The sequence below is a fragment of the Opisthocomus hoazin genome, chromosome 11 (assembly GCF_030867145.1).
Source record: "Opisthocomus hoazin isolate bOpiHoa1 chromosome 11, bOpiHoa1.hap1, whole genome shotgun sequence".
NCBI lineage: Eukaryota > Metazoa > Chordata > Aves > Opisthocomiformes > Opisthocomidae > Opisthocomus > Opisthocomus hoazin.
This window is the reverse complement of record NC_134424.1, coordinates 16,827,379-16,853,621: the sequence shown is the minus strand read 5'-3', so window position 1 is coordinate 16,853,621 and position 26,243 is coordinate 16,827,379. Positions and strand designations below refer to the sequence as shown.

The 26,243-nt window shown below is 65.1% G+C and overlaps 1 protein-coding gene across 2 annotated transcripts; it reads left to right on the top strand.

Moving 5' to 3' along the window:
• The first annotated feature begins 756 nt into the window (after nucleotides 1-756).
• SEMA3F (semaphorin 3F) lies at nucleotides 757-25,049 on the top strand. 2 transcript variants are annotated; one of them, XM_075432763.1, is made up of 19 exons: nucleotides 757-833; nucleotides 3,727-3,898; nucleotides 12,184-12,344; nucleotides 12,507-12,569; nucleotides 13,232-13,351; nucleotides 14,794-14,874; nucleotides 17,064-17,157; nucleotides 17,497-17,616; nucleotides 18,634-18,773; nucleotides 18,850-18,964; nucleotides 19,196-19,265; nucleotides 19,389-19,533; nucleotides 19,651-19,873; nucleotides 20,616-20,704; nucleotides 21,048-21,089; nucleotides 21,341-21,498; nucleotides 21,577-21,644; nucleotides 24,075-24,208; nucleotides 24,288-25,049. In XM_075432763.1, exons 2-19 carry the CDS (start codon nucleotides 3,787-3,789, stop codon nucleotides 24,696-24,698), a joined length of 2,346 nt encoding a protein of 781 aa, XP_075288878.1. In that variant the 5' UTR covers nucleotides 757-833; nucleotides 3,727-3,786; the 3' UTR covers nucleotides 24,699-25,049. The 2 variants fall into 2 exon arrangements, with proteins under 2 accessions (XP_075288878.1, XP_075288879.1); XM_075432764.1 differs by lacking the exon at nucleotides 14,794-14,874.
• Nucleotides 25,050-26,243: the final 1,194 nt, after the last annotated feature.

Below are 26,243 nucleotides of genomic sequence, written 5' to 3'. Positions count from 1 at the left end.
ACCCCCGGGCCAGTTGACCCTGGAGCGGAGGGATGCCGGGAGACTGGTGTGGGGCCGGGATGGCTCAGAGGCCGGCAGGTCCCGGCGCAGGGGGATGCTGGGGGCCCGGAGCACGGCAGGGATCACCTGCCTGCCCTGGGCTGGGGCCCGGCGGGCACCCGGGGGGGGTAACGGGGGTGGGGGGCAGCAGAAGGAGCGAGGTGGGGCCGGGGGAAGGAGCCCCGCTCCCTGCCCGAGGAGGTGCCGTGTGTGGGAGGCGGTTTCTCGCCGGAGCCGGAGCTCTCACAAAGCCGCCGGCTCGCCCGGGCTCGGCTCCCCGCTGCCTCCCGCCGCCCCGGGCCGCCCCCCGCCGCCCGCCTCGGCAGACAAAGGAGGGACGGCGCTTATCTATTCGCTTGCTTCGCGGGGCCGGCGTGGAGGGTGGTGGGCGCCGGAGGCCGCCCGAGCCGCCCGCGGCCGCTCACGGCGGGGCGCCGCCGGCGCGGAGCAACAAAAGGCCGGAGCCGGGAGGTGAGCGGCGGGGGGCGGCGGCGGGGCTCGAACCCGGGGCCCCGGGCGATGGGCGGGGCTGGAGCGGCGGGCGGGGCTATGCAAATAAACCCCCACCACCACCGCCACCCGTGGGGAGCGCCCGGGCTGCGGCGCCCAGTCGGGGCCGTGCCGCCGCCGCCGCCCGCTGGCCCCGCCTCCCGCCCCGCCCCGCCCCGCCGCCGCTGCACGGGCCGGGGCCGCGGCGGCAGTCGCGGCCGCGAGATGGCGGGGGGCCGCGGGCGCCCGGCCCGGAGCTGAGCCCCGCCGCTTCCCCCCCCCCCCCCGCCGGGACCCCCGCGGAGGTAAGGGCGGGCGGGGGGCGCGGGGGCCTGGCGGCGGCGGGGGAGGCTCCCGGGAAAACTTTCCGCCGCTCGGGAGTCGCGTGTGTCGTCGCCGTCCCCCCTCGCACCCTCGCCGCAACTTGTCGGTGAAGCGGGGAGCGGTCCGGTGCCGGGACCCCTGCCCCGAGCTGGCGACGGGTCCGGGTGATTTGCAGCGCGGAGGCGATACCGGGTGTCGGGGGGGGGAAGGGGGGTGTCTCTGCCGGTCCCCCCGGTACCGCTCGGGGTGGGGGGGTCGGTCCCCGGGGGGCACGGTGCAGGCAGGGACGGACGCTGGCAGGGAGCTCCCGGGGCGGGGGGGCTCGGCGGCGGGTGGGCGCCCGAGGAGGGGGTTGCTGGGGGGGGGACACACACACACAGGACACGGCAGAGGCCCCCCAGCACCGTGGCGCGGGGCAGCCGCAGCCCGCCCCGGCGGGACCCCTAGCCCCGGGGGGGGCCGGGGGGCAGCGGGCTATCCCTAGGGACCGGCCGGGCGAGCCGGAGGCGCAAAGTTGTGCAAAGTTATTCCCCGGGTGCGAGGGGCCGCGGCAGGCCAGTAGCGTTATTATTTTATTTCATTTCGTATTTCCCCCCCCACCCCCTTCCCGCCGGTGGCACCGGGCGCCGGGGCAGGCTCCCCTCCCGCCGCCCATCCTGCCTGCACCGCTTTTCCCTCCCCAAAACCTTTTCTGCTCGCCCCGCGGCCACCGGGACCGGGCAGCCCGACCTCCGACCCCCTCGAGGGACCCCCCCGGGGCACTCCACTCTGCCCGGGGGTCTCGCCCCCTCCAAAGGAATCCCTGCCCCAGCCGAGAGAGCCTTTCCCGGATTGCCCCGGGTCGGCGGACCGGCCTGGGGCGGGGGGAGGAAGCCGAGCGGGGTTTTGATCTTCCTGCGGCAGCAGCAGCGATGGCCAAACTTTAATTACCAAAAAACAAAAAACCCACCCCAGCCAGCCCTGGTGCTGGGGGGGTGGGGGGAGGAACGTGGCCGCTCTCCCCTGGAGTTCCCAGTTTCCGCGGAGCGCGGCTGACCCTGGAAATAGAGATTTCCCGACCGAGGTGCGCTCCGACGGGCCGTTTCCCTTTTTTTTTGCTTCCTTGGAATTTGCCTTTCCCGGGCGGGCCTGGGTGCCCCCCCCGCCCCCGCCGGCGGCCCTCTCCCCCCTCCTCGCCCTGCGCTCGCTGCGCTCCCCTCCTCTCCCTCTTTTCCTTTGTTTGCCATCTCGCTCCCTGTCTCTGACGCGTACGCCGCTCCATCCAAATGCAATAGTGGGATTTGCCAGAATTATTTCCTAAAGCTGCCGGCGAGGGGGGGGGGGAGGATTGGATTGGGGGGGGGGGGGGGGGGTGTATTTAACTGCAACCAACTGGAGTTTTGGCTGGTGGAGGAATTTGGGGGGCTCGGGCTGTCCCGGCCCGGCGCTGGTGGGAAGGGTAGAGCCTGGGAACGGGTGGGAGAAGGGGGGGGGTGCAGCCTGGATGGGGACCGAATGCCAGTACAATGGAGCGGAGCTGGGTTTGCGCAGGGGGGAGAGCAGCAAATCGAAATATTTACTGACCCCAAAGGCAAGAGCGGGGAGGGGGGGGAAACCCAAAATACCGAGCCCCGGGGAACGGCGGTGCCGCCGCGCTCCGGGTCTTGCCCCGGTGCCGGTGACCGCGCTGCTGCCCTTGTCCCACCCGGGGCTGGGGCCGGCGCCGTGGGTGCTCTGCGCCCTGGGAGGGGTCGGCGGGACCCCCCGGCTGGGCTGCGGGCAGAGCCTCGGGGTACCGATTTGCCCCCCCTTGCAGCTCAGCATCCCTCTCCTGGGGTACCCCAAAGGGTGCCCGGCCACCCGTCGCCTTCCCCCACGCCCGCGTCCGTGGGGCTGCGCGGTGGCAGCTGGCAGAGCTGTGGCAGAGGGCATGTCCCCGTGGTGGGGGCACCGGTGGGGAACCCCCACCCCGCAGCGCAGGGCCCCTTTGGCTGGGCTGACTGGGTGCTCCCCGCATGCCCACCCGGGTACCACGGCACAGCGCATCCCACCCGGGACGGGCAGCTCCCTGGGGACCTCCTCCTAAACCCTGCCTGGAGCCCCCCCCAGGAGGGTGCTGCCTCGGGAGGGGGACCCGGGCCCGAGGGGATGTGCCGGGGTGCCGTGCCGGGGTGCGTGTGTGGCTTGCTGGAGGCAGCTTGGCGGGCTCCGCTCAGTGCCGGAGCCCCAGGGAGTCCAGCTGCCTGGCACACAGGCAGGGCTTTTTTCCCCCCCCTCCTTCTTTTTCTTCCTCTTTTATTTATGAAAAAAAAAAAAAAAAAAAAGAAAAAAAGAAAAAAAATCCTTTTTTTTTTTTTTTTTTTTTTTTTTGTACGTTCTTGGAATAATGAAGTCCAGATTTCCTTCATGTTGGAAAGATTTGATCCCAGCTCTGCTTGCTGTGGCTTTGCTGGGGGCTGGGAGGAGAGGTGGGGGGAAGAGGGCTGGGGATGGGACCCCTCTGGGTGCCGGGGTGGGGGGAGCCATCCTGGCGGGGTGGAGATGCTGCAGGCTGAGGGGGGGGCGAGGAGGGCTTCTCCTCACCTGGGCAAGGCTTGCCGGCTTGGGTGGAGGAGCAGGCTGCAGCGGTGCTCACAGCCGCGCTCGCCTCGCCCTGCGTGCTCGGCTTGGCACCCAAGGAGGTGAGGCCGGGCACCCCCGATTCCTACCCCCCCCCCCCCCCCCCCCCAGCCTGCGGAGCGGGGTTCAGCCCCCCTGTCCCCGGAGGATGCTGCGTGCCAGTGGGTGACCAAGAGCAGGATGGGGAGATGCGGGGTTTGTACCCCCCGGGGTGGAGGGGGGTTGGTGACGGGTGCAGCAAAGTGACCTCGCTCCCCACTGTGCCCTCTTTGGCAGGCTCGGCCCCCCCACCCCCCCAGACTCCCCTCGACCTCGGCGCCCAGGCGCGTGCCCACCATGCCCGTGGTCAGCGTCCTCCTCTGGGCCACCCTGCTGACTCTGGGCTGGCGGGCCACCCACGCCAAGGACCACGGCTTCGCCACCCCAAGGGTCCAGCTCTCCTTCAAAGGTAAGAGCCTGCCGGCGGGAGGTGGGGGGGCAGGAGGGGACCCCAACAAGGTGGAGGAGACCAGCGGCACCTTGGTACAGGCTGCTCCTCCTTGCCCGGGAGAGGGGGAGATATCGGCAGGCTGCACCCCCAGAAATCTCCATGGGGATCCGTATCCTGGCGTGGCTGAGCTCCCAGTCTGCTCATCCACACCCCCCCCCCCTCAATTCTGGCCTTCTCAGTCCCCCCAATATGCTTCCCCTCATGGGTGGGTGGGTCTCTCCATCTGGCAAACCTGGGTGCCGAGGTGCGGAGAGCCCCCCCGGCAGAGCCCCGAGTCCAGACAGCAGCTTGACGCCATCCTGACCCCCCCAGCTGGTATTAACGCCTGGGAGCTGGCAGGGAGCCGGCAAGAGGCAGGAGGGGAGGATTCTGGGTGTGGGGGGGGAAGGGGCTTAACCCTTTGGTACCGGGGCTGCCTGACCCACCCAGCCAGCTCTGGGAGCCAGGGGGAGACCCCAGGGTTGGCTTTGCGGTGCACGTTGGCAGAGAGGTTGGTTCTGAGCTCCTGCTGCGGGGATGCTGAGAGGGGGGTGGGATGGGGGGCGAGGAGGCAGGGCTCAGGGTCGCAGACCTCGAGGAGCGGAACAAAAGTTGCCCCTGCCGGCACGGTGTATTCGGTGCCATCGTCACCCTGGCCCCCGCTGGGGCTGGCTGCCCGCTCGGATGCATCCCAGCCCAGGGACGTGTGTCGGGGGGGTGACAGGCACAGGGGCCCCGTGTCTGCCTCCCCTTGGGGTCCCGGGAAGGGGACCCCCCACGGGAGAGCTGGGGCTGTGTTGCCCGAGGCCCTGCCGTACCATCCCACCATGCCCTTTGCCCTCTGGTCCCGTAACCGCAGCGGCGAGCGCAGGGTGCGGTGGCCGAGCCGACGGTGAGCGTGGCAGCTCTGGTCCGACAGAGCCTGGCGGGAGGGACCGGGGGGCCGAGGGCAGGCACGGCGCGGGCAGGGCGAGCCACCGGTGCTGAAGGCTGGTCTCAGCAGGAAAAATGGCTGGTATGAAGACGCTGGGGACAAGTCCAGGCTAGAAAAGGAGTGAGCGGTTCCTCCCCGCACGGCAGGCGCCACTTTCCCCTCCGAAAGGCAATTCCAGAGGGGTTCTGGGGGCTGCTGGGGCACTTTGGCTGCTGCGCTTACCCACCCAGGGGTGCGTCACTTGCCCTGCCTTGGAGCGTCTCTTCCTGGTGGCCGTGGCAAGGGGAGGCTCTGGCAAAGCCCGGCTGAACCCGGCGAGGTGTGTGTTAACGCCTGTCGCGTCCCGCAGCCGCCGGCATGCCCGGGAGCGGGATTAATTCCGGATAAGCATGGTTAGGCCTGCTGTGCCGCGGGCTGGGGGCTGGTTTGGGGTTGGCTTTTGGCTTCGGCTGGGCGGAGCGGAGGTCCCTGGCTGTGACTGGGGAACCTGGGAGCATCACCTGTGTCACCCATGTCAGGATCTCTGGTCCTGCTCCCTCCTGCCTGGGGTGGTCTGGGAGGGGTCCCCCTGCCCTCACTGCCCGGAGAGGGGATTTGCAGTGGGAGAAGGGCTGGTTCGCGCTGGCACACGGAGAAGAAAATCCGGCAGCGTGCTGGATCCATGCACACCAGGACTGGGAAGGGATGCCACTCGCCCCTTCCCTGCCCGCACTCTTGCAGCGTCGGTGGCGGAGGAGAATTAGCCCAGGGTCTTCCTCGAGGGCCAGCCGGGAGCTGCATGCCAAGCGGCCTTTAAGCAGCTTCCCCAAGTCGATCATCTGCCCACAGCCTCCTCGAAGCTATGGGACACTGGTGTGACGAGTTGGGCCTGTGCTCTGCCACCTGGGACACGGCCATGGTACTCCAGGGGACCCAGTGGCCGATGGTGCAGGCCTGGCTGGAGGGACGCCGATGGGGTCGGGGTGCAGGTCCCTGCCACCAGCATCCCCCCGGCTGAAGCATCCCCAGGCCAAGGCACTGCCCGGTGGGACCGAGGTGGCCGTGTCCTCGCGCTGGCACGCAGCGGGGTGCCGGGGAAGGAGCTGTGCTGGCGGGTGCCGCAGTGTCCCTGCGTCCCATCCATCCCCCCCCCACCCAGCGCCTTGCCTCGACCGCGCTGCCTGGAGCCTCGCCAGCCCTGGGAGCGTCTCTGGGTTTGTTTGGCTTTGCTTGTTATCGTGTGCCGGAGGTTTGTCGCAGCTCCCCGGGGCCTGCGTCATCCGCTACGGAGCCCCATCGTCTCCGAGTGCGTTAAAAAAATACATCTATAAAAGAACGAAGCAATAGGAAAGGGGCTGGAGCCGAGCTCCTTCACCCTGGTGCAGGGTGATGGGTTGGGCAGGGTCACCCCGCGGTCCGCCCCCCCCCATCCCATGACCCCCACGGTCCCTGTCTGTCTGTCCTCCCTCTCAAGGCTTTCCTGTCCGTGTGTTGGCGGGAGGAAGGTGACCGGTACGGAAAGAACAGCACTGGGAGCGGCTCCCTTTTGCCAACAGCTCTTCCCAGATCCCAGCCCGGTGCCGGCCAGAAATAGGGTGGATATTTTTAATCATCTTCTTGCTAACAAGTCCCCCCCTCTCCCGTACACATCCTGCGGCCCCCTCTCCTCCGGGCCGGGGGCTTGGGCACCGGAGAGGTCGGTGATTTCCCCACGAGGATGCAGGAGGTGATGATGATGATGATGATGGTGATTCATCTCTCCGTGTCCTGCTCCCTGTCCGGCGTGGGAAAAGCGTGCGGGAAGGAAGGGTGGGCTCTCGCCCCGCATCGACGCGGGAAGCCCTCAGGGTCAGGGCTCTCCGTGGGGCATCAAAGAGGGAGCCGGTCCCGTGTCGTGTCGTCCCGCCCCCGCCGGGACGGGAGCAGCCGTGCCGGCACCTCTCGGAAAAGCCGCGGCAGAGCTCCAGCCGGGGGGCAGCCCTGGCCGGGAGGAGCCGGAAAAAAAACACTTTAAAAAGAATAATTCAAACGTTGGAGTCTCCTCTTGGGTTTGGTGCCAACCCCCCCCCCCCCTCGACCGCGCCGTACCTCAGTTTCCCCTCCCGCCCCGCTGGCATCTCGGCTGGGGACGTCGGCACGCTCGCTGCGGGGCGGGGGGTGGCAGATGGCTGGAGAGGAGCCCCCTCCCCATCCCCCCCGGGGGCCGCCCCGGCGCCCTCCTAAGCTGCCGCAGCTGCGGGCACCGCTCGGCGACAGCGGGCTGGGATAAACGGGGGGGGGGACACGGAGGGGTGCGCGGACAGGGCCAAGGGCTGGGGGACAGCCAGCCCCGGGGACGTGCCGGGAGAGCCGGCGCCGTCAGTCCCCACCCCGCTGTGGGTCGGGGGATGCGTTGGCCCCCCCCGTGCTGCTCCTCGGACCCCCTCAAAGGTTTTGGGGGGGACGCAGCGGTCCCCTCTCCTGTGCCCTGGGGGGCGGGGGCTGAGCCCTTCGACCCCTAAGAGGATTTCTTTGGCTGGGGCGGTGGGGGGGGTGCGGCAGGACCACCACCCCACCCCCCCGCAAGACCGGCTGGGGCGGGGCCCCCCGGGCTCCGGCTGTGAAGCTCCATAAGCTCCTTAAACCACCCCCCCATTGCGATTTCAGCCCCCCCCCCCAAGCCAATATCTAATAAGCTCGTTATCCCTCAAATTAACGATGCTCCTTCTGGAGCAGCGCAGCCCTTCCTGGGGTCTCCCCCCCCAGGCTCCGGAGGCCTGGTCCTGCCCGGGGGGTGCCCGCTGCCACCCCGCTGGTTTTTTGGGCACGGAGCAAGGGGCTTGGAAACTGCCCGCCCAGAGCCCCGCTCTGCCCTCGGGGGAAATAATACCAAAAAATAATAAAAAAAATAATAATGAAAAAGAAGAAGCCCCAAAGGCGGCAGGCGGGGACCCCTCAGCCCAGCCCTTTGCTTTTGCGGGAATGAAAGCGGTTTTATTTCCCAAGCCAGGCTCCCTCCGCAGAGGGCTTTCCCGCTGCCGGAGCATCCCGCGGCCCGGTGCCCCGGTGGGGAGCGGGGTGACCGGTACCAGCGATGCTTGGTAGGGACAGGGGTCCCCTCTGCCAGCGGTGCTCACTGGGGCACTTCCCCCCCCCCCCCCCCCCCCGCGTGCTTCGGGCAGGCTCGCCGGGGGATGAATCAGCGGTTTCGGCTGAAAAAAAAAAGTGATTTTTCTTTTCCCCTCTCTCTTTTTTGGCCGGTGCCCAAGCGGCCGGTTGGGAAGGGGGGGAAGCACCCGGCCGGCCCCGCTTTTATCCCGAGGGATGTGACGCGGGCGGCCGCGACACCTGTCCCCTGCCGGGATGCTCCCGGGGGCGGCGAGCGGGAGCCGGAGCCATTTCATCTCCCCAGCCCCGGCGAGGCGGCTTCAGTTTCCTCCCACCTGTGAATCGGTTAAATGGGAAAAGAGCTTGGCTGGGGGCCACGGAAACTCTCTTATTACATGTAATTAGCTTAATTACATCATAAATAACCCATCAAGGGGTAGCGGAGTGACGCTCAAACAAATAAGCAATTCTGCTTTCAGCGGGCGACCCACCCAGCGCTTTGATCAGCCCCAATAACAACAAATGCTTAAATGCTTTAAACACGCGAGGGGACGCGTCCAGGCCCCCCGGCATCGCCCCCATCCCTCCCCTCCGCCGGGTACCCGAAAACCTGCGGCCCAGGCTGCAAGCAGGGAAGAAATCGGGGGGGAGGTGGAGGGGAAGCGTCCCCAAAATTTGATTTTGTGGGATGAAATACTCGGCGAGGGAGCCGGGATTTATCCCTGCCGGGCCGGGCTCCCTCGGGAGCGGCACTGGGCTTCTCCATCGGCATTCGCAGAGAATTAATTCCGCCCCCCCCCCGCCTTGCGAAGAACGGGCTCCGAGAGGCGCTGCCGCCGCCAGCCCGGGGGGAGAGCGGTTATTGAATATAAACACGCCGTGTAATTTACATGCTAATTATGTTGAATACGCTACAAGCCCGTAATTAGAAACTAATTAGGTGAGAGCGCCTGTAATTGGTTTTGTGGGGGGGGGCGGGATGCAGCGATGGTGCACCTGGGGAGGTGACCGGCTCGGGTCCTGATGGCGTTAGCCCTTCGTGCCAGCGCCCTGGTGATGTCTGGGGGGAATTTGGGGGGCTGGGGGGGGAGGTGAGCAGCCCCCGCCCTCACCTCCCGGGATGCTCGGTCTATGGGCGACCCCCCAAAATCTCGCCCTTGCTGTGGCGGTGGGCGGCGGGCAGGGAGCGCTCCCCCCGCCAGCAAAGGGCGGAGGTGCGGGCAGCGCCCGGGGCCGAGAATGGGGCCCGGATTCGGCGGATTTGGCTTCGCGGAGCCGGTAAAGCGGGCGGTGCCGCGGACAGAGCCGAGCGCGGCCCGAGGGTGCGGGAGAGCGGGGTCCCAGCGCCCGAGGCCACTGGGCGACGCTGGAGAGGCAGTGCCGGGAGGGTGGGGGGGCTCGGGGGGCCTGGCCCCGAGGGGGGCCACCCTGGCTGCGGGGCCGGGCAATTAAAACGGGATTAGGCTCCCGGCCAGCCGTGGAAGCTCTGCTGGTGCGGGGCTGAGCGGTGGGGATGCGGGAGGCAAGATGTTCATTAGGGCGCAGCCGCTAACGAGCTGGAGGAGCCCCCGGGACCCCTCCTCCCCCACCGCAGCTGCCGGGGGCACGGTGGCAGGGATTAGGTGGGGTGGCGGTTCGGGAGGTCAGAGGTTGGGGCGGGGGTTCCCTCGCCCACCCCGGTCCCCTTTGGAAAGGGCGTCACGGGGCAGCGGGTTCGTCGCCGCCCCGCTTTGGGGGTGCCCCCTCTGATCGCTGGGGCGTAGGGGGCTGAATGGAGCCCCCGGCCGAGGCCCTTTGTGCTGCTGAGCCCCCGGGCTGCCCGTCCGGAGGGGTGCGGGATGTTTGGGAGCTTTGCTGGCGTGGGACCCTCTGCCGCCGGCGTCCTGGCCGGGGAGTGGGGCCTGGTGTCCCTGGGGCAGGCAGCGATGGCGGATGAGGGGCTGTCCCAGTGTGGGGGCTTCTGCCCGGTTTAACTGCCGTCCCTGCCCGACGCGGGACGGCTGGGCGTGCGGTTCTGGTGCTGGCGGCAGGTCCCCAGCACTGGGGACGAGCTCTCCCGCTCTGCCTGCGTCACCCCGCTACCAGAGCTGCCCTGCCCTTTCCTGGCACCGCATGCAGCGTACAGGGTACCCAACCTGCAGGCACGCACGCACACACACGTGTTTTTACACATGCACACATGTGCACCCGCGGTGGGGCACATGCATGTGCACACACACACGCTGCACGGGCCAGCGCTGCAGCCGCAGGCCATGGGGCTGGTCGGGACTGGGCCCAGTGAGCCGGGGGGCTGGCAGGGAACACCGGGGGCCAGGCAGGAGATGCCGCGGGTGGTGGGTGAGCCAGCTCCGACAACAGGGAGCATCTGGAGCCCAGATGGGAGAGGCGGGAGGAGGAGCGTGCCATGGGGTGAGCGGGTGGGCAGCATTTCTGGCCCCCCCCAATCCTTCGTGCTGCACCACCCCACCCTGCCATGACAGTGGGCACCTCAAAACCACCAGCCCCTCCGCTTGGCCACTGTGCTTGCCCTCTCCATCCAGCCCCCATGGGCAGGCGGACCCCCAGGCCAGGGGGAGGTTGGTGTCACGTCCCATTCTCCTGGTGACACCGGTGGGCACAGGTCTGGCCATGCCTGGGCACCCCTGTGCCCCCTTGGGGTGAGCTCCCATGGTGACACACCCCCCTTTGCCCTGGCCAGCAGGAGGGTGGGTGTCCACTCTATTCCACAGGTGCCTGCCCCCCAGCCCACGCCCAGGATGCCAAGCGGGGGGGTCCTCAGGGCTGCGCAGCGTTTGCCCCCATCCCTCCCACTCCCCAAAGAGGGCAGACCCCTGTGTCCCCAGGGTGCCCATGATGGGAAGGGACCCTGGGGACACCCGTGGGACATTGCCAGACCCTGTGGGGCTGGGAGGCGGCAGGACGGGGAGATGTGCGTGCATCCCAGCTGGGAACAGCAGCTGGCCGCTGGAGCCCTGCCCGGCCCTGCCTGGAAGTCAGCATCCTCCTTCCCGCTACTGACCTGTGGGACCCTGCTTCGCTCCCTCCGCGCAAGGGGGGTTCCCGGGGGCTGCCCCCAGCACCCGGTGCCTGCACAGGGCAGCCCCTGCGTGGAGGGACAAACTCTGCGGAGCAGGGATGCTCGTGGGGCCAGCGTCTCATGGGAGTGGCACCCAATGGCTGTTGGTGGCATCCCAGGGGGGTGACATCTCCAAAGGGGTGGTACCTCCAAAGGGGGTGGCATTGGAGGCAGATGGCATCCTGTGGGGGTGGCATCTGATGACTGGGGATGGTGTCCCAAGGAGGTGACATCTCCGAAGGGGGGGGCATCTGGGACAGATCATGTCCCATGGAGGTGACGTCTGATGGCTGTTGGTAGCATCCAAAGAGGGTGGCAACTCCAAAGGGGTGATGTCCCATGAGAGTGTCATCCAATGCCTGTTGGTGGCATCCGATGCCTGTTGGTGGCATCCAGAGGGGGTGGCACCTCCAAAGGGGTGGCATCTCCAAAGAGGGTGACATCCAGGGCAGATGGTGTCCCGCGGAGATATGGTCCTCTGTCTCGCTCGTGCCCTGGCCCCTGCCGCGTGGTCCTTGGCACCGGCCCACATCATCTGCAGCACTTCTGCCTTCCATCTGGCTGCCTCATTGCACTTGTGAATATTCATGACCCTCATTATCCTCTTTCACTCGTTGCGCCCACACTCGGGCTAAAAATAACTTCCCAAGGGGGGATGGGGTGTGCGGGGCTGGGGAGAGGCCCATCCCTTCCCCAGGAGCTGGGTTCTGGGGGTCCCAGCTCCCTCATCTGAGGAGCCAGTAGCCTAGCTGGGCCATGAGGTCCCAGGGCAGGAGAGCGATGATGCTGGAGATTTTGGGAGCTGTGGGCTGTTGGCTGGGGTGCCAGAGAGTCCCCCCTTCCTGCTCCATCTTGATGGGGAGCTGCACTCGCTGCCGTGGGGTCCTGGGTGTCCTGAGTCCAGGTCCTGCTGCCCCCTCCCCTGGCCACCCTTGGTTGTCCCAACTCGCCATGAGCATCTCCGTCATTGTCCCATGTCCCACATAGAAGTGGCAGCATTGTGGTGCTCATGGAGGGGGATTTGGGGGCTGGAAGGTAGGCATTATGGGCTGGAAGGTGTGCACCGTGGGCATGGACCTCTCGCAGGATGTTCTCCAGCTGGGACCAGGCTTGCACTCAGGGGAAGGAGTGGCACTGGGAAAGTAGGAGGTCCCCACAGTGCTGACAACTGCCCCATTGCTCCTGCAGAGCTGAAGGCAACGGGCACGGCGCACTTCTTCAACTTCCTCCTCAACTCCACCGACTACCGCATCCTGCTGAAAGACGAGGACCACGACCGCATGTACGTGGGCAGCAAGGACTACGTCCTCTCGCTGGACCTCCACGACATCAACCGCGAGCCCCTCATCGTAAGCTGCCATCGCAGGGCACGGGTGGAAGGGGGGCAACTGGGCACCCAGGGGAGTGTTTTGGATGCTGGGGCAAGAGCTCGATGGGCGTTGCTGGTGCTGGTGGGGAAGAGGTGGGGCCAGGTGGAAGCCCTGGTTTCCCCTGGGCTGGTGTCTCCACAGATCCACTGGCCCGCATCCCAGCAGAGGATCGAGGAGTGCATCCTGTCGGGCAAGAACAGCAATGTGAGTAGCCAGAACAAACCCACTTCTGGTGGTGGTGGTGGGGGCTGGTGGCCAGCATTGGAGCGGGATTCATGTCCCACCCTGGAAAAGCCATCCCACAGGTCCCTGTAGTGCGGCAGCATCTGCAGCCATGCCAGGATGGGGTGGCACTCCAAGGTGTCACAGTGTCGTGCCACCCCTTCTTCCCCAGCCGTGCAGGTCCTGGAGAGCTTCATGGGCGAGCAGGAGGCTGAGCTCCGCACGCTGCTTCCTCCTGCCAGCCAGGGCTGAGCCCTGCGGCGTGCCAGCTCATGGCCTGTGCCAATCCCTGAGCCATGCCGTCCTGTGCCGCATGCCATCCCATGGCCCATGCTGTCCCATCCCATGGCCCATGCCGTCCCATGACCAATGCCAACACATGGCTCCCTGCCACCCCATGACCCATACCAACCCAGGACCACGCCAACCTGTGGCCCCATGCCATGTCCCATGCCAGCCCGTGCCCCGTGCCAGCCTCCCGCCCTCCCAGCTTCTTGGCCAGCTTTCTCCCTTCCCCAGCTCCTACCCCGTGCCAGGGGGCTGGGCCCCGTGGTGCCTGCCCCAGCATGGGTGCTGGCAGGCGGTGGGAAGCGGGGTGCCCTTGTCCGCTTGCTGGGGTTGACACCCACTCCTCTGCTTCCCAGGGGGAGTGCGGCAACTTCATCCGCCTGATCCAGCCCTGGAACCGGACCCACCTCTACGTGTGCGGCACCGGCGCCTACAACCCCATCTGCGCCTTCGTCAACCGTGGGCGCAAAGCCCAGGTGAGGGGTGGGTGGGTGGGAGGATGGGGGACTGAGCCAGTGCCTGGCCCGGCAGTGCTGGTGCAGCCACCATGGGACTGCAGCGGGGTGCGGGAGGGTGGCGTGGCATGGCTCGGCTCTGCCAGCTGGTACCGGGAGGTTTGGGGGGCAGAGGATTGGGGGCCCAGCGGCAGGCTGGGGCGTGACCGTGGCTAACGGTGCTGTGCTGCTGAGCGGGGCCGAGCCGTCTCCACAGACCAAGGACTTCACGCTGGAACTGGGCCACCCTGGCTGGACCCCGACGCTGGCTTCCACGCAGCTTGCCCTCCCACCCTGCCGGCCGCAGCCGCTGCTGGATCTCCACCAGAGCAAGGGACATGTTCCCCCCCGGCTTTCCACCCACCACCGGGCTGCTGAGCCTCTCACCACAGATGCAGAGGATGCCCAGCACCGCACCAGCACTGGCACTGCACAGGGAGAACACGGCGGCCATGCTGGGGATGTGCCTGGATGGATGTCACTCGTCCCCAAAGACTGCGGCATGCAGCGAGAGGGTGGCATCGAAAAGCCACGTGCCGCTGGGCTGGAGACGTGGCAGACAGAGGAGCGCTTTCAGGACAGCCTTGGGAGGGAACTGGTCTCTGCAAGTAGAAGCGCGGGTGTCCTGGGGGGCCCCAAGCCCTGCGAGGTGTTTGTCCCCTCTGCAGTGGGGTGGCGGGCCCCGGGCTCTGTCCTCTCCCGTGGTTGGAGTGAGCCAGGCACTTCCAGCCCAAGCCGAGGGAGGAGCGCGGCGCTGGACGTGGAGGACAGGGTCTGCCCTGGTGCCCCTGAGCCTGGCACGGGCACCAAGAGAGGTGGATGCTGCTCAGGCCATGACGGACTGGGATTGGATTGGGACTGGACTGGGACTGGATTGGGACAGGATTAGGACCGGACTGGGCAGTGGCAGCATTTGAGGAGGACCAGGGGTGCTGATGAAAATGAAGACAGTACATGGTGTGTCCCCTCCAGCAGAGCCAGCGGCGATGCGGCAGGGACAGGGGGTCCCGGTGACCCCCGGGGTGCTGGTAGCTCCCCCCAGGGTGCCGCGGCTCGGCACCGGCGTGATGCTCCTCTGCACGGGGCGCTGCCGTCTCGGTGTCAGGTGCCAGCGTTGTGTCCCCAGGTGCGAGCCCAGCCTGGCCAGCTGTGGGCAGCCATCTCTCCGCTCAGTTCCGCTCCGTGCCGGGGCACCCGCGTGCTGTGGGAGAGAGCAGGATCCCTCCTGGAGAAGCTGCTGCTGGAGGCCAGCCCAGCCCAGAGCATCCAGCGACCCCCACCAGCACCACGCAGGAGGGCCGCAGCTCTGCTGCTCCATGGGCATCCGTCACCCCAGCTCTTGGGGTCCCCCCGCCCGCCCCTGCCCCAGGGGGTCCTTCTCCCCCCCGCTGGCGCTAACTCTCTGCCCTGCTCCTTTTCCCCAGGGGTTTCCGCCGAGCCAGCCGGGAGGCCGGGAAAACAGATCCGCCGATGGCCCCCTCAGCTCAGGACCAGCACAAAGCAAGGTGGGAACCAGTCTGGGAGCCCGCCGCAGCCGTGCCCACCTCTCCCCTGGGCCGTGCCGGAGCCGCGGGCTCCTTCTTCCCACCAGCATGCTTCCGACCCCCAGGCTGGGCGCCCCACGCCGTGGGCATCCCCACCGTCTCCTTCCCTCTCAGTACAGCATCTTCCGGCCACCGGCCTGGCGTCTGCTCTCCTTCTCTCACTAACTCCTTCCTCCCAGGCCCCGCACGGGTCCCTCGTGGGGGACACTGTCAGGGATGGTGGCTCTCCCCCCAGTCACCATCTTTGCCTGGCTCTGGGCTTGCTGTGTCCCGTGGGAGCAGGGCCGCGTGTCGGCAGAGCCACGGGAATTGGGATGGTTCAGGGGAGGATGCCAAGGCAAAGTGCAGGATGTGTTTTGGTAGGGTCTACAGAAACATCACTGGGCAGCTGCTTCGCCCTGCTCCAGGAGGGGTTTGTGTCGTTGCAGCGGGCAGGCGGGCTCAGGGAGGTGGTGGTGTCCCCGGCTGCTGGGGACACCCAGCGCCCAGCCCACCCTGACAGTGTCACCCCCCGAGCCTCTCCCCTCCAGACTAACACGGGTCAGTGCATGGACCGGGGAGCGCGTGGGGTGCGGGCACCCTGTGGCAGCCTGGGGCTCCCCCATGCCCGTCCCTCTGCCCGCTCCGAGGACGGGTGGTAGGGGGGCAGAGGGCGATGCTCGGCCGCGAGCATCTCGCCAGCTGCGGGCAGCCCCTGCTGCCGACCTGCCCGGTGGGGAAGCACCGTTGGCATTCCAGCCCCTTCGGGCACCCCCGGTTCCTTCCTCCCCACCAGATCTGGCCCCAGCATCCGCGGGGAGAAGCTGCCCGGTGCGGCTCCCCGTGCCCGCAGTGGAGGCGGCTTCCCGGCCGCTCCGATGCGTTTCAAGGCGTGTTAGCCAAGCGGCGGTGCCGGCACCGCGACGGCTCCAGGGTTGCCCGGCCAGGAGGGTGAGGGGGTGCAGCCAGCGCCAGGGCTGCAGAGCCAGCGTGTCCCTGCAAAGGGTTTGCCCAGCTCGGGAGCGGGGCTGGCGCCGGGCAGAGGTGTTTGTGATGGTGACAGCGGCGCGGTGCGGTGATGGGGACGGTGGAAGCACGGCTGTGCCCATCTCTGGGGCTGCATGCCCCAGGAGGAGCTGGTGCCAGCAAACCCTCCGGTGGGAGATGTGGGTGGTGAGCATCCTGGCTCCCCACACCCCTCTGCCCTTCCTGGAGCCGGGGGCTCTGCCGGGACCCTGCTCACCTCTCATGGCTGCCACCATGTCCGTCACCGCTGCGTCAAAGCCAGGACACAGGGCCAGTGGGCAGCTCTGCCAGCCTCATTTGTTCGTCAGAGGCCCCCCCCGTGCCTGGGCTCCCTGTGGGTGCTGCTGCTTCATCCTGGCTCTGGGGTCTGTATGCCAGGGGTGAGGGGTGACCTGGCTGGGCCATCCTGGCCCTGTCTGCCCCCCAGCCAGCACCAGCAGAGGATTTTGCGTGCATCTCTGGAGGCAGCGTGGGTCTCACCCCTATCCGGGGATGTGCGGCAGCGCCAGGGATAGCTGCGGGAAAAGCAGAGGCGATGGCGGCCAGATGGCTCCTAACAGCATGGGGCAGATAGAGTCATAGAATCATTAAGGTTGGAGAAGACCTCAAAGATCATCAAATCCTCCTGTCAACCCATCATCGCCATGCCTGCTAAATCCCCTGGAGCGGGCGCAGCATCTCGCCGTGATGCCCCTCTGTCAGCGCCCGCTGGAAAATGGGTCCTGGTGAGAAGAGCGTGGCGGGTCCGGCCAAACCCCACCTGCCGAAGCTGCTGGAGCTGCGTGACCTCAAGCTGGCCAAGCGGCGACATGCGGCGCAGCCGGCCGGAGTGAAGAGGCATCCAGAAGGAGCTGTTTGCCCAGAAGTGGACCTGGGGGATGGATGCCCTGTTTCAGCCTGGTGGCTCAGCCAAGTCTCCAAGTGGTGGAGGGCATGGAGAAGCATGCAGCAACATTGGAGGAGTCGCTTGTGGGGACTTCAGCTTCTTGGGAGACCTGCAGACCCTTGGCATGGTCCGTCTGCATCCGTCCTCACTGCTGGACTTCATCCTGGAGGAGGCTGCCTCTCCTGGTGCGATTCGGAAGGTGCCACGGGTATGGAGGGATGAAAGTCTAACCAGCTCCTCCATTTGCTTCCTTCTCCAGGATTATATCTTCTACCTGGAGCCGGACAAGCTCGAGTCGGGCAAGGGGAAGTGTTCCTATGACCCCAAAGTAGACACCGTCTCCGCGTTAATAAGTGAGTCCTGTAGCTCCCCAGGGCCAGCACTGCCTGTGCTGGGCAGAGGGAACATGTGGCAAGGTGGGACAACTGCTCCCGCTGTCTTCCTGCGTTGGCCAAATCTCCCCCAGGAGTCAGGCTCCTGCCCCTGCCCCCCTCGCCCACTGCAGCTGTAGATGGCTGGGCAGCTGGGAGGGGGTCCTTGGTTACAGACCAGGGCTGATGGCCACAGGCAGTGGTTCTTGGTTGCCTGATGGCTACCAGCCAGGGCTGGGGCTGAATGGAGCCCAGGGCAGTGGGAGAAGGTGGGTGGATGGGACTGGGTGGGGGGTCCTGGCTGATCTCTGCCCTCTGCAGATGAAGAGCTGTATGCTGGCGTCTACATCGACTTCATGGGCACGGACGCAGCCATCTTCCGCACCATGGGCAAGCAGACAGCCATGAGGACAGACCAGTACAATTCACGCTGGCTCAACGGTGAGTTCAGGTGTCATTGGCCCAGGTTCCCCGGGACACCATGGCTCCAGCCCTAGAGGTGGGACATATCGTGTCATACTGCGTCCTTCTCCCAGGACAGAGACAGTAGCCATTATGGGCAGGTGGATAGTTGGTGGTGTGGGATGGATGGATGGATGGATGGATGGATGGATGGATGGATGGATGGATGGATGAACGATTGACAGTTGATGGATGGGTAGACTGATGGGTGGACAGATGATGGATGGACAGATGATGGATGGGTGGGTGGATGGATGGATGGATGGATGGATGGATGGATGGATGGATGGATGGATGGAAATCTAGGTAGAAGAGCAGAGGGATAGCTATGTGGGGCGTGGTGACAGATGTGCTGGGGACTTTACTGGGCGGCGGGAGCAGGCAGCTGGTGAGAGATGGGGCTGGCTCTGCCGGAGTCTGTGCATAGGTTTCTGCAGGGCTGAGATGTCAACCGTGTCGCCCGTGATCGGTGACCCCGAGCGCTCATCCTGCCCCCCTTGGAGCACCCCTGCCTGCGGGGCGGCAGCTGAGTAAACAGAGCAGAGCAGATGGGCTGATCCTGCCGGGCCGGGGAGCCGGCGGGGCGGTAACCTGAAGAGGGGGAGCTGTCAGCGCAGGCTGGGCACCGGCTGATGGATGGCAGGGAGAAGCTTCCTGAGAAGCTTCCAGGATGTGTGGTTTCTCCCTGGGGGAAAGACCGGTTCCCACCATCCAGCTCATAGAGCTACTGGAGCCCTCCACCCTGTGGACCTCAGGAATTCTCCCAGCGACCTCAGGGATGCTCTGAGCCCCTCCCAGAGTGCTGATGACCGCCAGGGAGACTTAGTTCCTCAGCCCACCTCTGCAGCTCTTGTCCGGAACCAGCTCTCGCCCTGCGACCGCAGCAGTACTTTTCCAGGAGTGGGGCAATGCTGGTGGAGAGGGGTCTCAGCACCCTGCTGCGGCATGGGGCAGGGCGTGCCGCTGGGCTGACGGTGCTGTGCCATGCCGTTCCAGACCCAGCCTTCGTCCGTGCCCAGCTCATCCCCGACAGCAGCGAGAGGAACGACGACAAGCTCTACTTCTTCTTCCGAGAGAAGTCGGCCGATGCCCCGCTGAGCCCTGGGGTCTATTCCCGCATCGGGCGCATCTGCCTGGTAGGTGGAGCGGCGGGCAGGCAGGGAGCGGGCAGCGGGGCAGGCACGGCTGAGCGCGGGGGTCCCTCTGTTGCAGAACGACGACGGGGGCCACTGCTGCCTCGTGAACAAGTGGAGCACCTTCCTGAAAGCCCGGCTTGTCTGCTCGGTGCCGGGACCAGATGGGATCGAAACTCACTTCGATGAGCTCCGTGAGTGGGCGTGGGGGGAGCCAGGGGCCTTCTGCACCCCTGTGGGCTTCGGGAGAACCCTAGAGAGGTGACTTGCTACCCTGTCTCCTGGGGAGGGCTGGGGACACCTTGCTGCCCCCCACCTCTTACCTCTCACATGGGGAGCTGCTCTACCCCTTGCTCTGGTGTCCCTGGGTATGAGGGTCCCTGCCCTCCGCCCCTGTGGTGACACCCCTGTCTTTCTGTCCCAAGAGGATGTCTTCATCCAGCAGACTCAGGACACGAAGAACCCCGTTATTTATGCTGTGTTCTCCGCTTCAGGGTGAGTGCTGACCTTCCCGGGATGGGACATCAGAGGGGGGTCCCCAGCTGGGTTGGGGTCCCAGTGATGCCACGGTGGTGGGCAGTGCCAAGCTGGAGGGCAGCAGCAAGTCCTTCCTCCCAGGTCGGTCTTCAAAGGCTCTGCCGTCTGTGTTTACTCCATGGCCGACATCCGCATGGTCTTCAACGGGCCCTTTGCACACAAGGAGGGACCCAACTACCAGTGGATGCCCTACACAGGCAAAATGCCGTACCCTCGGCCAGGCACCGTAAGTACCCCCTGGGCACGTGTGGGGAGGTGAGCCAGCGCCTGCTGGGCAGCCAGAACCCGCGGACCCATGCCCGGATACCAGGTCACCGAGCTCTGGTGATGTTTATGCTGGCAGTGCCCTGGGGGGACCTTCACCCCATCCATGAAGTCAACCAAGGACTACCCTGATGAAGTGATCAACTTCATGCGCGCGCACCCGCTGATGTACCACGCCGTCTACCCCAGCCACCGCCAGCCACTGGTGGTCCGCACCAACGTCAACTACCGCTTCACCACCGTGGCCGTTGACCAGGTGGACGCGGCAGACGGGCGCTATGAGGTGCTTTTCCTGGGCACAGGTACCCACGCCGCGCACCGCGGGGAACGCAGCATGCTCCGGCGCGGCCCCGGAGGGCACGGGCACCACCAGGGCTGGCCAGAGCACGGTGCCCTCCGCCATGCTGGAGTGGGGCGAGGGACTGAGACCCCCATCCTGAGATCCCTGACCCTCCTTGAGGCTCCAGCCTGGTCCTTCTCCTGCCGTGGTGCCCATCCCCAGGTCCAGCGATTCAGCATACCTCCCATTCTAGGGATGCCACCATCCAGCTTGGTCCTCTCCCTGCCCTGCTGCCCATCCCAGGGGCCCCGCCATCCAGCCTCATTCTTTCCTGACCCAAGTGCCCATTCCTGTGAGCTCTGTGATCCAGGCTTGTGCCCATCCTAAGCCCACCATCGTCCAGCCTTGTGCTTCCCCTGCGCAATTGCCCTGTCCTTCCCCAGCCCCGCTGCCCATCCTGAGGGCACTGTTGCCCATCCTGGTGCTTCCCCTGCTCTAACGCACAGCCTGGAGCCCCTGTGATCCATGCGGATCCTTCCCTTGCACCGGTGCCCGTCCCCAGCTGCTGTCCCCACGTCCCCAGCTGCTGTCCCCACTCTTCCTGGGGTGGTGGCAGTCCCTAGCCCCGGGCAGTGACCTGAGGTGGTACGCCACCTCCCAGGCACAGCCACCAGCTGCTGCAAAGGGAGATGGGGATGGGCTTCGGGGAGGGCATGGGTGCCCAGGGATGGCACTGAGCGCCTGGGAACCGTGGTGTCTTGCAGATCGGGGCACTGTGCAGAAGGTCATCGTGCTCCCCCGGGATGACATGGAGACAGAGGAGCTCATGCTGGAGGAGATCGAGGTGTTCAAGGTAGGGGCTCCACCTTCTTCTCAGTGTCCTCAACCCAGCCAACCAGCCCGCTGGTTCATCAGCTGGCCCTTTGGGACATCATCCAGCCCATTGCAACATCACCCAACTCGTGGGGCATCAACCAGTCCTTTGGGACATCAGCCAGTCCTTTGGGACACCAGTCACACCTTGACGGGCTCTGGAGGGACCTCAGGCATTGGTCCTCCTGCCTGCTGCCCCCTCATAACTCCCCCTGTCCACCCCTGCCTGCCCCAGCTGCCTGCAGAGCATCTGGGGTGCCCAGGGCTGCAGCACGGTGCCAGGCGGTCACCCCTCCATCTTCTTCGCTCCTGCTCCCATCTAGGTGCCAGCACCCATCAAGACGATGACCATCTCCTCCAAGAGGGTGAGTCACAGCACGTGGCGGGGGGCCGGGAAGATCCCACCATGGGCCCAGCCACGGCATGGCCCGGTGTCACCACAGCACCAGAGTGGGAGGCACATGGGTGGCCGCAGGGCGAGCTGGCTCTGGTGCCCCTGGGTGGCTCTGGTGTCTCAGCCAGTCCCAGTACTGGGAGGCTGCAGCTCGTTCTGGGGGGTCCTTGCAGGATGGGGACAAGAAAGCATCTCACCCTGTCCTCTTTGGCCCCCAAACAGCAACAGCTGTACGTGTCCTCGGCCGTAGGCGTGACCCACCTGGCCCTGCACCGCTGCGACGTGTACGGGGAAGCCTGTGCCGACTGCTGCCTGGCCCGGGACCCGTACTGCGCCTGGGACGGCAGCGCCTGCACCCGCTACTCCGCCTCCTCCAAGAGGTGCGGGGGGCCGGGGGAGAGCGGCAGGGAGGGACCCCCGGCCCCAGGCTACCCCGCTCACCTCCTGCCTCCCCACAGGCGGAGCCGGCGGCAGGACATCCGGCACGGCAACCCCATCCGCCAGTGCCGAGGGTACAACTCCAACGGTGAGTGGGATCTGGGGCACGAGGGGGCTGCTGGGGGGGTGTGCTGAGGGTGGGGGGGAGGAGGGTGTGGGCAACAGCCAGAGGGGGGCATGGGTGGATGGATACCCCAGTGGGTTGATGGTTGTGTGGGTGGGTATACGGGAAAAGGGTGGGCATGGATGGGTGGACGGATGGAAGAGTGGATGAACTGATGAAAGAATGGATAAATTGGGGAGGAGAATGAGCACAGATGAATGGGTTTGTGGGAGGATGGATGGATGGATGGATGGATGAATGGATGGATCATAGCACCATAGAATGGTTTGGGTTGGAAGGGACCTTAAGGATCATCTGGTTCCAACCCTACCTTCCACTAGACCAGGTTGCTCAAAACCCCGTCCAACCTGGCCTTGAACACTTCCAGAGAGGGGGCAGCCACAGCTTCTCTGGGCAACCTGTGCCAGTGCCTCACTACTCTCATCACAAAGAATTTCTTTGTTACATCTGATCTAAATATACCCACTTTCAGCTTGAAGCCATCACCCCTTGTCCTATCCCTACATGCCCTTGAAAAAAGTACCTCTCCAGCTTTCTTGTAGGCCCCTTCAGGTACTGGAAGGTTGCAATAAAGTCTTCCTGAAGCCTTCTCTTCCCCTGGCTGAACAACCCCAACACTCTCAGCCTTTCCACATAGGAGAGGTGTTCCAGCCCTCTGATCATTTTTGTGGCCTCCTCTGGACCCGCTCCAACAGTTCCATGTCCTTCTTGTGCTGAGGGCTCCAGAGCTGGACACAGGACTCCAGGTGGGGTCTCACCAGAGCGGAGCAGAGGGACAGAATCCCTTCCCACGCCATTCTGGCCATGCTGCTGGGGATGCAGCCTAGACTATGATCAGCCTTCTGGGCTGCAGGTGTACATCGCCAGGTCACACTGAGCTTCTCATCAACCAACACCCCCCAGTCCTTCTTCTCAAGGCTGCTTTCAGTCTGTTCTCTGCCCAGCCTGTCTTTGTGCTTGGGATTGCCCCGACCCAGATGGAGGATCTTGCACTTGGCCTTGTTAAACTTCATGAGGTTTGCACAGGCCCACCTCTCAAGCCTGTCCAGGTCCCTCCGGATGGTGTCCCTTCCCTCTAGCATGTAGACTGCACCACACGGCTTGGTGTCGTCAGCAAACTTGCTGAGGGTGCGCTCAATCCCACTGTCCATATCACCGGCAAAGATGGTCAATAACGCCGGTCCCAATACTGACCCCTGCAGAACACCACTCGTCACTGGTCTTCACTTGGATATCAAGCCATTGACCACAACTCTTGTGAGTGCGACCATCCAGCCAATTCCTTATTGACTGAGCAGTCCATCCGTCAAATCCATGTCTCTCCAATTTAGAGACAAGGATGTTGTGTGCGACAGTGTCAGATGCTTTGCTCAAGTCCAGGCAGATGACATCAGTTGCTCTTCCCTTATTCACCAACGCTGCAACCCCGTCATAGAAGTCCACCAAATTTACCAGGCACGATTTGCCCTTAGTGAAGCCATGCTGGCTGTCGCAAATCACCTCTTTATTTTCTGTATGCCTTAGCATAGTTTCCAGAAGGATCTTCTCCATCATCTTGCCAAGCACAGAGGTGAGACTGATTGGCCTGTAGTTCCCCAAGTCTTCCTTTTTTTCCCTTTTTAAAAATGGGGGTCATGTTTCCCCTTTTCCAGTCAGTTGGAACTTCACCGAACTGCCATGACTTCTCAAATATAATGGGGAGTGGCTTAGCAACTTCATCCGCTAGTTCCCTCGGGACCCGCGGATGCAGCTCATCGGGTCCCCTGGACTTGTGCACCTTTATGTTCCTTAGGTGGTCTCATATGGATGGATTGATGGATGAATGGATACACTGGAGAGCAGGACAAACATGGGTGGGTGGGTGAGTGGATGGATGGATGGATGGATGAATACACAACGGAGTAGGAGGAACATGGATGGATAGACAGACACGTGGGGGATGGCACATGAATGGATAGATGGATATGTTGGGGAGGAGAATGAGCAGATTTGGATGGGTGAAAAGAGGGATGGACAGAGAGAGGGAAGGATGGGTGGACGCATGGATGGGTGGATGGATGGATACAGTAAGGAGAAGAATGACCACAAATTGATGGGTGTGTAGATGAGTGAATGGATGGATAAATGAATGGATATGTCAGAGGAAGGTGAACCTGGGCAGGTGGATGGATGGATGGATGGATGGATGGATGGACGGACGGACACCCTTGTAGAACAATGGCTACACTAGAGGAGGAAGAGCACACTTGCCGGGTGGCTGGGGAGCAAGCAGACCCATGGCTGGAGATGGACAGGAGCTCTCCCTTGCAGAGGGGGTGGGCTGGGCAGGAGGGCAGCGGGGCAGGGGTGCGGAGGCGCGTGTGTGACCCAGCTGCCCGTGGCCCACCCCTGCAGCTAACAAGAACGCAGTGGAGGCCGTGCAGTACGGGGTGGAGGGCAGCACCGCCTTCCTGGAGTGCCAACCCCGCTCGCCCCAGGCCAGCGTCAAGTGGCTGCTGCAGAAGGACAACAGCGACCGTCGGAAAGAGGTAGGGCAGGGTGCTGCTCTGAGGGGTGCCGGGGGGTCCGGGCGCCAGCGGGCTGAGCCGTGCCACCTCTCCCCCCCAGCTGCGGGTGGAGGGCCGGGTGCTGCGGACGGAGCAGGGCTTGCTGCTGCGCGCCCTCCAACTCGCCGACAGCGGCCTCTACTCCTGCACCGCCACCGAGAACAACTTCAAGCACACGGTGACCAAGGTGCAGCTCCGCGTCCTCAGCGGCCGCGCCGTCCACGCTGTGCTGGTCCAGGCAGAGACCCCCCCCGGCCTGCCCGGTGCCCCCACTCCCCGCTACCAGGACCTGCTGCAGCTCCTCACCCAGCCTGAAATGGGACTCCTGGACCAGTACTGCCAGGGCTACTGGCGGCACACGGCTGCCAGCCCCCCCGAGCCACTGGCTGGCCTCAAAGCCAAGGAGCAGCAGGACCAGAAGAAGCCTCGAAACCGCCGGAATCACCAGCCAGAGACCTACGGGCATACATGAAACCGTCATCAGGGACTTTGCTAGCACAGTGGTCTATTTTTCCCCCTTTTAATATTAAAAATATCTATAAATAAATATATATATATATACATCCACGCACACACGCACGCAGACACACGCGCTTCCCCCTCCCGCGGGAGATGGTATTTATTTGTAGGTTGTACATAGTTACTGGGGTGAGGTGACCTCCGCCTCCCGGCCCCAGGGAGGAGCGGGGACCCCCAGGCAGCTGCAGCCACCATCACTGTCTTCCCCCTTGCCCTGGGACCCCAGGATCCTGGTGTGCGGGAGCTGCCGGGTGGCACGGCCGCTGTCTCTCCCCAGCTGGGGCACGGCACCGCGCCAGGAACAGGGGGGCCAGGTCCTGGTGTGGGAGGGGGTGGTGCCCTGGGGAGGGGGACACGCTCCATCCAGGGGGGATGAGGCAGGGGGAGAGGTGGCACCGGACAAGGCCTGCCCCTCGCATCCTCAACACGGCCCTCGTAGCTTCGTGCCTCAGTTCCCCCACCCGGTTATTGAGGAGCAAGTGCTTCCAGCAGGGAAGCTGCAGGCAAGCCTAGGAGAAGGGGTTGTGGGGCAAAGGTAAGCTGCCCCATTTCCCGCCCCTCGGAGGCTTGGTGGGGGGGAGACGGGACCCTCAAGACAGGACTCAGGTGCCGAGGTCACGGTGGGGGCTTGGCCGGGGTCTTTGGGTGGGGAAGGGAAGGGAAGGGGCTGTGCCGGGGTAAAACCTTGGGCAGCGGCCGGCTCTCACTGGCACCGGCACCCATGGGCGTTTGGGGCACCCAGCCCACCAGCCGCCCCCTCGGGGCACCCGGGTAGGTGTGGGGGGGTTGTAAATAGTTGTACGTGGGGAGCGCAGGGGCGGCCGGGGCCAAGCAAGTGCCCCCTGCCGCAGCCAGGGGCACCCCCAAATAAACACTGGCTTTGGGATGGACGCAGGCGCCTGCGTGTGCTCTGTCGGGGACAGGGAGCGGGCAGGGAGCGGGGGCTGGCACCCGGCCTGACACCCCCCAAACTCTGCCCCTGAGCCCTGCCGGGGAGCCGAGGGCTGGGCTGGAGTCAGGCAGGGAGCAGGGGGTCCTGGGAGAGCACTGGGAACACTGGGAAACCGTGGGCATGGGGTGCTGGGGGGTGAGCACTAGGCAGGACAGGGGGCACGGGGAGGTGGTATTATGGGGGGGTACTGCCTGGGTGTTAGGGGTGTGCTGGGGGCGTACGCTGGGCTGGGTAGCAGCCAGTAGTGGGTGTTACTGGAGGCACTGGGAGCACCCAGAGTCAGTACTGGGAGTACTGGGGGAAGTACTGGAGCACTAGGATTTGGTACTGGGAGCTGGTATTTGCTGGCACTGGGGGCATGGGGTGGGTGGGGACTCGACAGTGCACAATGGGGGTCATAGTGGGCAATACTGGCCTGTACTGGGAGGTACTAGGGTCAGTGCTGGGAGGTCCTGGGCTGTATTGGGTTCAGTAGTGGGACACTGCAGATTGGTAATGGGCAGTACTGGGAGCACTAGGGGCACTCAGAGTTGGTACTGGGAGTAG

Coding starts and splice junctions, on each gene's coding strand:
- SEMA3F (XM_075432763.1), top strand. CDS start 3,787: ATGCCCGTGGTCAGCGTCCTCCTCTGGGCCACCCTGCTGACTCTGGGC. Junction 14,875..17,063: donor CAGGACCAGCACAAAGCAAG/GTGGGAACCAGT, acceptor TTCCTTCTCCAG/GATTATATCTTCTACCTGGA. Junction 19,266..19,388: donor GCTGTGTTCTCCGCTTCAGG/GTGAGTGCTGAC, acceptor CCTTCCTCCCAG/GTCGGTCTTCAAAGGCTCTG.